This window comes from Aristolochia californica, unplaced genomic scaffold, assembly GCF_029961685.1.
Source record: "Aristolochia californica isolate CCGP_79_NKW_82.1479 unplaced genomic scaffold, dmAriCali1.0.hap1 SCAF_4, whole genome shotgun sequence".
Taxonomy (NCBI): domain Eukaryota; kingdom Viridiplantae; phylum Streptophyta; class Magnoliopsida; order Piperales; family Aristolochiaceae; genus Aristolochia; species Aristolochia californica.
Genome location: NW_027182103.1, coordinates 32,655,450 through 32,668,581, shown reverse-complemented (window position 1 = coordinate 32,668,581; position 13,132 = coordinate 32,655,450). Strand labels below are relative to the sequence as shown.

The 13,132-nt window shown below is 34.3% G+C and overlaps 1 protein-coding gene and 1 pseudogene across 1 annotated transcript; both read left to right on the top strand.

The window, feature by feature from the left end:
• The first annotated feature begins 582 nt into the window (after positions 1-582).
• On the top strand, positions 583-1,811 carry LOC137963218 (cytochrome P450 714C2-like; annotated as a pseudogene).
• Positions 1,812-5,031: 3,220 nt separating this feature from the next.
• On the top strand, positions 5,032-12,915 carry LOC137963217 (cytochrome P450 714C2-like). The gene is made up of 5 exons (XM_068810387.1): positions 5,032-5,089; positions 11,938-12,102; positions 12,257-12,503; positions 12,591-12,736; positions 12,797-12,915. The coding sequence occupies exons 1-5, from the start codon at positions 5,032-5,034 to the stop codon at positions 12,913-12,915; spliced, it is 735 nt and encodes a 244-aa protein (XP_068666488.1).
• Positions 12,916-13,132: the final 217 nt, after the last annotated feature.

Sequence of the window (13,132 nt, the reverse complement as noted above, 5' to 3'; positions counted from 1 at the left end):
TTCAACATTTATATACACATTGGGAAGTATGCCCGTAATGTATGTGAGCCAACCGGGAGTCATGAAGGAGATGAACCTTTGCAAATCCCTTGATTTGGGAAGGCCATCGTATCATCAAAAAGATAGAAGGGCCATGTTCGGGCAAGGGATCATTTCTTCCAATGGTTTGGCATGGACGCACCAGAGGAAATTTAGTTTTTTTCTTACATTTTTTCTTTTCTCTTTCTTGATGATCCTACTAACTGATAAAATTATTGTGTTTAGCTTCACTTAGTGTTATTAAATCCAAACTGACCTAACCACTTGAATCATGCTCAAATGGATCTTGTGCCTTCATCGAGTTAGAAACCATGAAAACTCAAAAACGAGTCCAAACCAAATTAGTCACTTGGGTTTTGATGGCTACTTGGCTAACCCATCCATCTATGCAGAGCTTACTGATCTTCTTGAAACAAAAATACTTTCATAGGGCAAGAAAGAGCTTGATAAAGGCCATGAAAAGAAGAAGAAAAAATTGCAAAATGAAACTCCTAAAATGTCAATATGACAACAACATTTGATCCGTCTAAATAATGTTAGGGCATGGTGAATCTAATGGTGGAGTCAACCATCCCACTCTTGAAATCATGGGAGAGCAAGATTGAAATGGAGGAAAAGGGGATTACAGACATGAGAATTGATGAGGACATGAGAAACCTTTCAGCTGATGTTATTGCCAAGGCTTGCTTTGGGAGCTTCTATCTCAAAGGACAATTCATATTCCAGAAGATCAGAAAATTGCAGACCACCATGTCAACACATAGAGGGGTCCCTGGCCTGAGGTATGTGAAACTTCTCTTAGATACTGAAAGTGAGTTTTCTTATATCTTTAAATGTAACAAGTGATGCTTGTATGTGTTGAAGGTATCTTCCCACAAAGACTAACAGAAACACATGGAGGTTAGAGAAGGAGATCAACTCTTTGATACTAAAAATGGTGAAGGAAAGGAGAGAAGAAGTTGTTACCAGATCAGAACGAGACTTGTTACAATCCATCCTTGAAGAGGCCAAGTCTAACAACATGGTAGCTCACATGGCCGACAGGTTCATCGTCGACAATTGCAAGAACATCTACTTTGCCGGCCATGAGACAACCGCCATTGCTGCTACATGGACTTTGCTTCTACTTGCTTTGAATCCAGAGTGGCAAGCTCGTGCAAGACTTTGTTGATGTCTGTGGAGCTCAACATCCAGATGCCAGCATGATCAAGAGGATGAAGACTGTGAGCTGCCTTTTCCTTCACATCACTTTTTGTTCTACAGAAGCCAAAGACTCAATTTTTTTTTAAGTAAAAAAAGCTGCAGTAATATTAATTATGATCTTACGTTGCTGTCTTGCCTTGCAGCTCACAATGGTGATTCAAGAAAGTATGCGACTGTATCCTCCTGCACCGTTTGTAGCAAGAGAGGCCTTTCAAGATATGGTGTTTGGAGGCATCTGTGTTCCCAAAGGCTTCACCATTGGGATCTCCATTGCTGAGTTGCACCGAGACCCAGAAATCTGGGGGCTGGATTCGAACGAGTTCCGACCAGAGAGGTTCAAGGATGGGATTTCGAATGCTTGCGAGCACCCATATGTATACATGCCTTTCGGTTTGGGGATTCGGACATGCTTGGGGTTGAACTTTGCCATGGTAGAGCTGAAGGTAGTCTTGTCTCTTCTGCTTTCTAAGTTTGCATTCTCCCTCTCTCCCAGATATGTCCATGCACCCACTTTCAAGATGTTTTTAGAGCCTGGGAATGGAGTTAATTTCCTTGTGAGGAGACTGTGAGCTGCTAAGTTGAATTAGAAGGCTATTTCCATTTCCTTTAATTATATTTCTTGGAGATAATACATGAACCTTAAAATGTATCTGATGAGTTGCTTATTCTAAGATGTTGAACATGCAAACTAGGAAGAACTGTTTGTTATGTGCAAATTTGGATATTTCCCATGTAGCCTTACTCAAAATATTTTTTACACCGATTTGGGTAGTGGGTGTCATTTCGACATTGTGTCCTACAACTCTTATACTTTTATATGTTAGATGACCGGATGTTAATTAAAAAAATTATTTTACTATTTTAAGTTTACAATTTACTGTTTAAAATATGTAAAAAATCAATTTTGACTTTATTTTCTTAATATTGCTTATTCTTCATTTTCATTTATTCATTTTTTTTAATTTTCCTTATAATGTTTTTTAAAATTTTGTTATTACTTATTAAAATTATGGTTTTAACTTAAATTTATTCTTTAGTTATTATTTCACCTTCTTTATTTCTACTACTTATTTTAATTAATATTTATCTAAGTGAAAATTTTGTTATTTTTAATTTATACTCTAATAATGAAGTAAATCTATTTACACTCTTTCGTTTTAGTTTTCTGTTTTAACCATTTCCTTGCTCTTTTTTTAATTACTTAGGGTATGTTTGGAATCCCATGAAAAAGAAAAACAATAAACGAAAATATGAATTTGACAATTATTATTCCCAAAAATAGTTAGCGAAAAAGAGAATTTCATAATTATCTCATTTTCACTAACTGTTTTTGGAAAAATGGTCAAATTCTTATTTTTTTTCTAGGAGTTCCAAAGAGGCCCTTAACATCTTTTTAATTACCGACTGTTTACCTTAATATGATTATATTAAAATAATTAATAATATTTATTTTTAATGTTCATTTAATTATTTAATTTACAATTTTACATTAAGATTTATATTTTAAAAAAGTTAACAATATTTTTATATTTTTTATTTATTGGTTATATATTTAATTTTAATAATTACTTATTTTTAAAATAATGTAGTAAATCTATTTAAGTTCTTTCTTTTTACTCTTCTGTTTTAACCATTTATTTGCTTTTATTTTTTAATTAATTAGGGTCCATTTGGAATCCAATGAAAAAGAAAAGAAAATAAAAGAAAATGAAAATTTGATAATTATTATTCCCACAAATAGATAGTGAAAAGGAGAATTTGATCATTATCTTATTTGTACTAACTATTTTTGGAAAAAGGTCAAATTTTTCTTTTTTTTCTTTTTTTTCTATGAGTTCAAACAGACCCTTAACATCTTTTTAATTACCGATTGTTTACCTTAATATGATTATATTAATTACAATAATTAATAATATTTATTACTTAATGTTCATTCAATTATTTAAGTTACAACTTTACATTTAGATTTAGAGTTTAAAAAGTTACATAATATTTTATTTTATTTCTTTATTGGTTATAATTTGAAATTTATTAATTACTGATTTTTACCCTTTTTATTACATATTTTAACTAATATTATATGTGTTTAAAAATCCAACTAAAATTTACACTTGAATAATATTGTAATTAGATTTTATTTAATAATATAACTACTTATTATTACTTGTATGGTTTTTATTTATGTATATATTATTTATCAGTTCATTTACGTAATTTATAATAAAAACATATTATATTAAAATTTTAATTACTTATTATTTTACCTTTAATTTACTATTTTAGTTTTATTTACTGTTTAATATAGAAAAATTATTTTATGATTTTATTTAGTTATTACTTATTATTTTTCATTTCATTTTTTTTGTTTCTTCTATTTATTGATTCTTGATGTTGTTTATTCATGTCCTTTGATCCCTTTATTCATTTTTTATTATTTTTTCTGATTTTCCATTTTTATCTTCTTTTGAAAGTATTATTTTTATTTTATTTAATATGCAATGGTTTCAAAAAATTTTAATGCATCATTTATTAAAAAAAATTGTTTTTACTAGCGGCCTCAAATTTATCAAAAGGTAACAAATAGACGTCTATGAAAAAGGCAAAAAAGTCATCTAGAAGACTCAAGCCAAAAGATTCAAATGACTGTGAAAAAGAAAAATTGATAGATACTATTAAGACATACGGGTAATGCATTGTATTGCTTATTCAAGAGTTATGTAATTCATTTTTTATTTTTTTTCCATTTTTTAGTTTTTTTTTTTTTGCTATTATTCTTTTAAGACACAATAGTCTTTTCATTTAATTTAATTTTTTACTATTATTTGTTCTTCGTTTCTCCTCGTGCATAGTATGGGTTTTTCGTTATTTATTTATTATTAAGATAGGTTCCATGAGCTTCTATATCATTTAATCATTTCTATCAAGAAGCCATTATTTTTTGTGAATTTTTAAATGAAACAACTAGTGAGCCCATTGGTCTAAGTAAGCAAAAATCACTTAAGGATGAGATAAGTTAACTATTGGCTTGATTAAAAAACAAAAGAAAAGAAAATAATCAATTACAAAAACCATTTGAATATTTTTTTTATGTAATGCGTACCAAATAGAAAAAAAATTGTTTATGAAGGACCCCACCCAAAGATTATTTTGTAGAGCACTAAGTAGAAGTCCACATCCCTGTAACTTGTTTATTCTCCACTTTATTTCAGTATGAAATATGAACGAAATGATCAAGTGATTGTCTACTAAATTATCATTACCCCAAAAGGATGAGGCTTGCTCCAAAATTTCAAACACTTAAAATGACAAATTGTCATATCTCCTCATAGTCCTTATAAGAAAAGGATTGCCTCTCATTAGACCTACAAAAAGGTACCACCTGTCGGAGTGGTTCCGTCCACTCTTGTTAGAGTTTGACTTTCCGCTCCCTAACAGGTCGGCCTTTTCGGAAGTATTGGCTAGGCGTTTGACATGGTATCAGAGTTAGGCACCACGTTCCGCGTTCGAAACCCGGAGGAAGCGGTAATGAACCCGGGAACGATGGGTGTCAGAGTGGTTCCATCCACTCTTGTTAGAGTTGTGCTTTCCGCACCTAACAGATCGGTCTTTTGGGTTATATTGGCTAGGCGTTTGACATGGTATCAGAATTGGGCCGCGTTCGAATCCCGAAGGAAGCGGTAGAGAACGGGAACGGTGGGTGCCAGAGTGGTTTCGTCCACTCTTGTTAGAGTTTGGTTTTCCGCTCCCTAACAGGTCGGCCTTTTTGGGAGTATTGGCTAGGCGTTTGACATGGTATCAGAATTGGACTGCGTTCGAATCCCGAAGGAAGCAGTAGGGAACGAGAACGGTGAGTGCCAGAGTGGTTTCGTCCACTCTTGTTAGAGTTTGGCTTTCCGCTCCCTAACAGGTCGGCCTTTTCGGGAGTATTGGCTAGGCGTTTGACACCACCTCCTTTCAAAGGTGAAGTATCATAATAAAAGTTGAAAGACCTCATCTGACTCAATACTCCACTTGAGAAATTCTCTTGAACCTCATAGCGGTATTGGAAATTCTCTCTCCTCGTAGTCATTATACCTACCAAAGGTACCACCTCCTTTAGTGGTAAAGTATCATAATCAAAGTTGAAAGACCTCATCTGACTTGATACCCCACTTGAGAAATTCTATTGAACCCCATAGTGGAAAAGCAAGATGTCTAAGGGTCTGTTAGGCCCATGGAAAATAAAAGAAAGGAAAATAAAATGAGAATTTGACCATTTTATTCTAAAAACTAGTTAGTAAAAAGAAAATTTTGATCATTATCTCGTTTTTACTAATTATTTTTGGAGTAATAATGATCAAATTCTCATTTCATTTTATTTTCTTTTATTTTTCTTTTACTAAGGGTTCCAAACAGACCCTAAAGGATTGAGACTTGCTCTAAATCTACAATGCTCTAATTCATTCATGCAGTATCTGAATGTAATATTGCTTTTAGTATTATATAGTTTATGTTTGTACATACTACATGGGTTAATGCATGCCTAAAGAAAGGAAGATTTCTTCAACTAAATAATTTATATTAAATATGACTTGTTGCTCAAAAAGCCATAAAAAAATCTCAAGCAACATATTTTATTCGACCAACCATAGTCCATCGTTTGTACAAAAATAAAAATGATAAAAAAAAAACCATTTATACTAGAAGAAGTCAACCACATCAATAGGAGAAACGAAGAATAGAAGAAAAGAGATTTCTTCAACTAAAAGGGGTTGACTCCTTTTAACCTTTTATACTTCATCTTCTCTACTAAAGTACTCGATTCCTATGCAAATAATCGTCTCCTTTACCTAATTTTTTATTAAAGATGAAAATAAGAGTTGTAGGAGCATCTAGTGATAATTTTTATTGATCATGAAAAGAGTGATAATTTTTATTGATGATGAAAAGAAAAGTTGTAGGACCATCAAGTGAATGTGTTATATATTTTATTTATGTTTTTTGAAACTATGAATTTATTAAAGGTTTTTAAATATACTTATTGTTCTCTTATAAATAGTTATATTTAAAATATCTTTAATTACATTTACATCAGTCAATTCAATAACTTTTTTTTAATCAAAGAAATTTATTTGAACTAATAAAATATTTTATATCAAATTTTTATACATTTATATCATATATATTCTTCTTCAATCTCTTTTATTATTTAAAAATATTTTAAAATTAAAATTTAAAATTTATTTATTTATTATAATTAAGATGAAAAAATAATATATAAAAAATCATTCACATAAATTTCAAAATGATCTAAACCAAAGAAAATTAATAAAAATTATTAATTAATCCTATTCGATCATATATGCAATCTCTGATAGGGTGAGGTCAATTTTTGTAAGGGGGTGTTAGTGCACTTCTAAAGTAAATTACCTAGTGAAAATAAAAGTGAAAGTAAAATACCTGGTGAAATGAAAGTGAAATTGAAAGTGAAAGTTAATTATTTTTTTGTGTTAGTGTGCACAATAGAAAGTATAGTGGAAAGTAATTTTTTTTGTGTTAGTGTATAGTGAAAAGTAGAGTGGAAAGTACATAAATTTTTTAGTAATAAAATACTCTAATAGATTTAACTTTCATAAGATAAATTTTAACTTGTCTAAATTAATAAATAATTAATAAATTAATTAAATTTATTTTTTAGTTAAATGTATAAAAATAAAATTCTTAAATTTTTTTCTACTTTTATAATATCCAAATGCTTAATCAAACTATTACTTTTTAATATCTAAATTCTCACTCTTAAAATATTAATTAAATATAATGTAAAATTAAAAAATTATGTAAATAAAAAAAGGGTATTTTATTATACAAAATTAATTTTATATATTTAATTTTATAGGAATGTTTTATTTAACTAAATCAAAATATATTTTAACTTGTTTTAAATAATTAAATAATTTTAAAATAAAGTAAGTTTATTTATTTAATCAAATATATAAAAATAAAATAAATAAACGAATCCTTAATCTAATAATATCCAAATGTTAATCTAAATTGTTATAAAAAGGATTTGCATCCTTAATCATGAGTGAACGTTGTGCTCCTTCCATAAAAGTGGTCTGTTGGAGTGAGCAGAGTAGAGAGTGTGGAGAGGAGAAAGAAGATGGAATTTGATCCGAAAATGTGGCTTTCGTTTCTGTTGATGGGTCTCTGCACCCTGTTCTTGTTTCTCTATGATAAATTCTGGTTGAAGCCTTAGAGAATCCGGCGAAAGCTTGAGAAGCAGGGGGGATCTACAGTTCTTAACCTACGTTCTTCCTAGGAAACATCCCAGAGACCAAGAAAATCCAAGCCAAGATTGTTCAACCTCGGCTGGAGCCTGGTGGTCAGTTGTCCCATGACTACAGTAAATACATGTGTTCCTCTGTTAGCCTGTCATGAATTTCTAAACAACAATATGAAATTCATTCAATAAGAATTAAACGGAAGCCCAAAAATCTTACCTCTATCTATTCGATCAAATTTCATAAACTTCATCGGAGTTTTCTATGTCTGGCTCTTCCTCTCTTTGATCACTCTCTATAATGGTGTAAACTGAAGGTTTGTACGAGTGAATGAAATTGAGGACCAAACCTCTATTTATAAGTCAAGTTCCCATCAAGCTTATCGGCTTCTGTAACTGCCAATGGGAGGACGTGGGTATTAAACCTCTATGGACATGGGAACGTGGTCTTCCGAAATGGCACCACGTTCTCCATGAAATATGTTGGCCCATTGCCTCTGAAACTGAAAGGAAGTTGGACCAACCTCTGTAGTCAACATTCTCCCACTTGGTCCACACTTCTAGAGTAATCTGAATCCCATCGATAATCTGAATTTAAGTCATAAATACATGAATCATGGTGATAGGTCCTCTGATAACGAGTTGTATTACAAAGTATTTATTTCTTATACTTTTAGAATAAACCCTATGTTTATTCTTGGTCCAACACAGATGATTTTCTCAAAATTAAAGTGCACATAAATATGATAAAAACATCACAATAATTAAGAATTTCACTAAAATAACATTGTTCATGCAATGAAAATTACATAATGGAACCAAGTCCCATATTCACAACATGATCCTTGAATTTAAACGGAGGCATGTCATTAGTCAAAGGATCAGCTACCATTAATTCAGTGCTTATGTGCTCAATGACCACTTTCTTTTCTTGAATACGTTCTCTTATGGCCAAATACTTTATGTCAATGTGTTTACTTCGACTTCTACTATTGTTATTCTTGGCCATAAAAATAGCAACTGAATTGTCATAATACATTCTCAATGGCCTAGAGATAGAATCCATAATTCTAAGCCCATAAATGAAACTCTTAAGCCATACACCATGTGAAGTAGCCTCAAAATAGGAAAGTAACTCGACTTCCATAGTCTATGTGGTAGTCAAAGTCTGTTTGGCACTCCTCCATGATAATGCTCCACTGGCCATCAAGAAAATGTATCCTCATGTTGATTTGCGGGAATCAATACAACCAACAAAGTCAGAATCTAAGTAACCAATGACTTCTAGATTCTCTGTCCATCTATACATCAACATGTAGTATGTGGTTCCTTGAAGATACCTCATTACTTTCTTTGCAGCTCTCCAGTGGACTAACCCAGGATTACTGTGATATTGCCCCAACATTCCAACAACAAATGCAATATCAGGTCTTGTATAGACTTGAACATACATCAGACTTCTGACAGTAGAAGCATATGGAATGTCTTTCATTTGTTCCCTTTCAAAGTCGTTTTTCGGGCATTGGTTCAAATTGAACCTATCACCCTTCACAATGGGAGCAACACTTGGTGAACAATCCTTCATCCAAAATCTCTCTAACACTTTATTAATACAGGTTTCTTGAGACAGACCTAAGATACCTCGAAATTTATCTCTATGAATCTTAATGCCAATGACATAAGATGCATCATCCCTATCCTTCATATCAAAATTGTTTCACCTCATGAAGAAAATATTTATCATTGGTTGCTAACAAAATGTCATCCACATATAAAACAAGAAAACAAATTTTACACCCACTGACCTTCTGGTATATACATTGATCCATAATATTTTCTACAAAACCGAATGAAAAAATTACATTATGGAATTTCAAATACCATTGGCGGGATGCGTGTTTTAATCCATATATTGATTTTTTTTAGCTTGCAAACCAATTGTTCACTATCACTAAAGGGGAATCCTTTAGGTTGTTTCTTGTAAACTTCCTCCTCTAGTTCTCCATTGAGAAATATCATTTTCATATCCATTTGTTGCAACTCTAAGTTAAAATGGGCTACTAATGCCAAAAGAATGTGCAAGGAATCTTTCTTAGATACAGGAGAAAAATTTTCCATGTAATCGATTCCTTATTTCTGGGTGAATCTCTTAGCAACGAGTGTTGCCTTGCTCAATGTTGCCTAATGAGTTTTTCTTTGTTTTAAAGACTCATTTACCTCCAATGGTTTTAAATCCACTAGGCAACTCAACAAGATCCCAGACTCCATTACTCTTCATAGAATTAATCTCTTCCTTCATGGCATTGTACCATAATTCTGATTCTTTGTAACTCATGTCTTCTGAAAAATACTTGGGATCATTTACGATTCCAATGTCAGATTCATGCAGATACACAATATAATCATCAGGAATTGTTGATCTCATTAGTCTAGTAGATCTTCTTAATGTTGAACCATCATATTCCTCAGAAGGATGTGGTTCAACTAGTTGTTCAAAAGTGTTTGGAAACTCTTAAACTACCTAATCCACTAGAATGCCATCAGCATTTTGTGGAACTTCAATGAGTGGTTGTTCAATAGTAGTTTGAACAGGAGGGGTGTTGTAAACTATAACCAATATGTTACTTGAGGTAGAAGGCTGAAATTCTGAATGATCCTTCTCAGAAACAATGGTCCAAGTTGGATTGCTCCCACTAATCAAGTCATTTTCAAGAAACTTTGCATTTCTTGATTCCACAATCCTAGTGTTGTGAGATGGACAATAAAATTTGTAACCTTTGGACCTTTCAGTATATCCAATGAAATACCCACTAATGGTCCTTGGGTCCAGCTTCTTCTCTCGTGGATTATAAATTCTCACTTCAGATGGACATCCCCAAACATGCATATGTCGCGAACACGGTTTCCAACCTTTCCATAATTCAAATGGTGTTTTAGGAACAACCTTGGTTAGAACTCGGTTTAATATATACACTACCGTCTTAAGTGCTTCAGCCCAAAAGGATCTAGGAAGATTGGAGCTACTAAGCATACTCCGCACCGTGTTTAATAATGTTCGGTTTCTTTTTTCTACTACACCATTTTAGTCTGGAGAATCAGGCATGGTATATTGGGCAACAATCCCATGTTCTTGAAGAAACTTTGCAAATGGCCCAGGTGCTTGTCTATTCTTTGTGAATCTACCATAGTATTCTCCACCTCTATCTGCTCTCATGATCTTAATTTTCTTACCACATTGTGTCTCTACTTCGGCCTTAAAGATCTTAAAAATATTAATTTAGAAGAAATAAATTCAGTGTTTGTGCACGGGTTTGAATCCCGCCGACGCAAAAAAATCAGTTTTGAGAACCGAGTCGATGCGGTCCTCTTCGAGCGATTCTCCTCAGCGATTTGGAACGAGTCAACCCAAATCCTTTTTTTTAATTTATTTATTGACACCGAGTCTCCCCGGCTTGCAACTCAGTTGCCGGTTTGGAATGGCGAGTTCACTCAACACATATTTACAAATAAACCATATAACTTTAATTTTTATTTTTCTGCGTGGGAGGTCGTCTTCAACCTCCAGCCGTGCGCAGAAAAATCATTCATCGGCGTTCCAAAATGTCGTCAACGTCGACAAACCTGGCGAAAAGGTCGCCGGCACCAGCGACGCCAGAGAGCCACGAACTGTCACCGTGGGAAGGTCACAGAGAGCTTAGAGTGAGCAGTCAGTGGTGCTATGCTATACGTTGTTGATGCCGAAAAACCGTGCGGAATAGGCGCCGACGTCGTGCTCTGACGCTGGTCATCGCCGATGCGAGAGCCCACGCTCCCCCATGGAGAGAGCACATAATTTGTTTTAAAAAAATAGAGAGCTCACATAATTGGAACAGAGAGCTTAAACTCAAAGCTCCAATGGAACCAATACGAAGGATCAGAGGTCTGCTCTGATACCAACTGTTAGCCTATCATGAATTTCTAAACAACAGTATGAAATTCATTCAATAAGAATTAAACGGAAGGCCCAAAATCTTACTCTATCCATTCGATCAAATTCCGTAAACTTCACCGAAGTTCTCTGCGTCTGTCTCTTCCGCTCTCTGATCACTCTCTGTGATGGTGTAAACTGAAGATTTGTACGAGTGAACAAGATTGGGGACCAAACCTCTATTTATAAGCCAAGCTCCCATCAAGCTTATCAGCTTCTGTAACTACCGATGGGAGGACGTGGGTCTTAAACCTCCATGGACGTGGGAACGTGGTCTTCCAAAACGGCACCACATTCTCCATGAAAAACGTTGGCCCATTGCTTCCGAAACTGAAAAGAAGTTGGACCAACCTCTGTAGTTAACATCCTCACCTAGAAGAGTGGAAGAAGATTATGGTGAACATCTCAGAAAACATAATTACTACACCCAGTTCTGCAACTTCAACTAATGTGACTATCCTGCTTTCAGGTCATGTGTTTACCTTCTCAATCGGCGTGGTCCCTATACTACACATTGTGGATAGTGAACTAGCAAAGGATTTGATCCTCATGAAGACGATCGATCTGGGGAAGAGTTTTTACCTAAGGAAGAACAGAGAAGTCATGTTAGGCAATGGCGTCATGGCATCAAGTGGTGATATCTAGGTGAAGCAGCGAAAAATTATTGCTCCGGAGTTCTTCATGGATAAGGTCAAGGTAGCTCCATCGGCTGCTACCCATTTGTTCATGTTTCCAGATCTTTTACAACTTTGTTCCTTTAGAACACTAATTCTATCATCTTTAACAAGGAATGACAAACATGATGTTGGAGAGTCTGGAGACCTTGACAGACAATTGGGAGAAGAGACTGGATTCGACTAGTGGAGTAGTAGACATGAACGTCGATCCATATTTGAGAGCCTACACTGCAGATGTAATCTCAAAAGCCTGTTTTGAGAGCTCCTTCAATGAAGGGAGGGAGATTTTCTCACAGCTGAAGACTCTCCAAATTGCCCTAAACAAGCAGACTGGAGATTTTGGTATCCCCGGATTGAGGTGAGTTCTTAAAATCTTTGTTGTTGATACTCAATCGGTTTCTTTCCAGTGAAATCACAAACTAAGTGTGCATTGAGGGTCGCACAGATACATCCCCAAAAAGAGCAACCGGGAGGCATGGAGGATGGACAAGGAAATCAGGTTATCGATCGTTAAGGTGATCAAGGAGAGGGAAATTTCAAACAGAGTACATCAATCGTGTTTTGGAGAGGTTCCGGTGGTAGCTGCAAGAGGTATGCCACGGGCCCAATTTTGTCCAATATCTGAAATGGACCATAATATTTTGGAGACAGCTTATGGCGCTTTGATGCAGTCAGGGACAGCTGGCGGTAGTGTTGAAGCTTTAACCACACATAGTCTCTACGGAAATAAGATGTCTCCCGGTGCTTCTGATCATAAAAGCGTTTCATAGAGTGTTGGGCCTCCTGTAGATGTGTACGTACCTCAGTGAGCATAGCGTCTCTTTCAGCTAATGCTTGGTCCAAAGTGACGACTTTGGATGCCCCAGGTTCATATGGTAACAGACGAGGTGGATCTCTGCCATAAACTACCCTGAAAGGAGTAGTGCCCAGTGTTGTGTGGTAAGATGTGTTATAGCAAAATTCTGCCCATGAAAGCCATTTCACCCA

What these genes read in the sequence shown, in the direction of transcription:
- LOC137963217 (XM_068810387.1), top strand. Translation starts at nt 5,032, where the DNA reads ATGGTATCAGAATTGGACTGCGTTCGAATCCCGAAGGAAGCAGTAGGG. An exon ending in AGCAGTAGGGAACGAGAACG is followed by an intron (nt 5,090 to 11,937) that starts GTGAGTGCCAGA and finishes TCCTGCTTTCAG; the next exon opens with GTCATGTGTTTACCTTCTCA. An exon ending in TTTGGTATCCCCGGATTGAG is followed by an intron (nt 12,504 to 12,590) that starts GTGAGTTCTTAA and finishes AGGGTCGCACAG; the next exon opens with ATACATCCCCAAAAAGAGCA.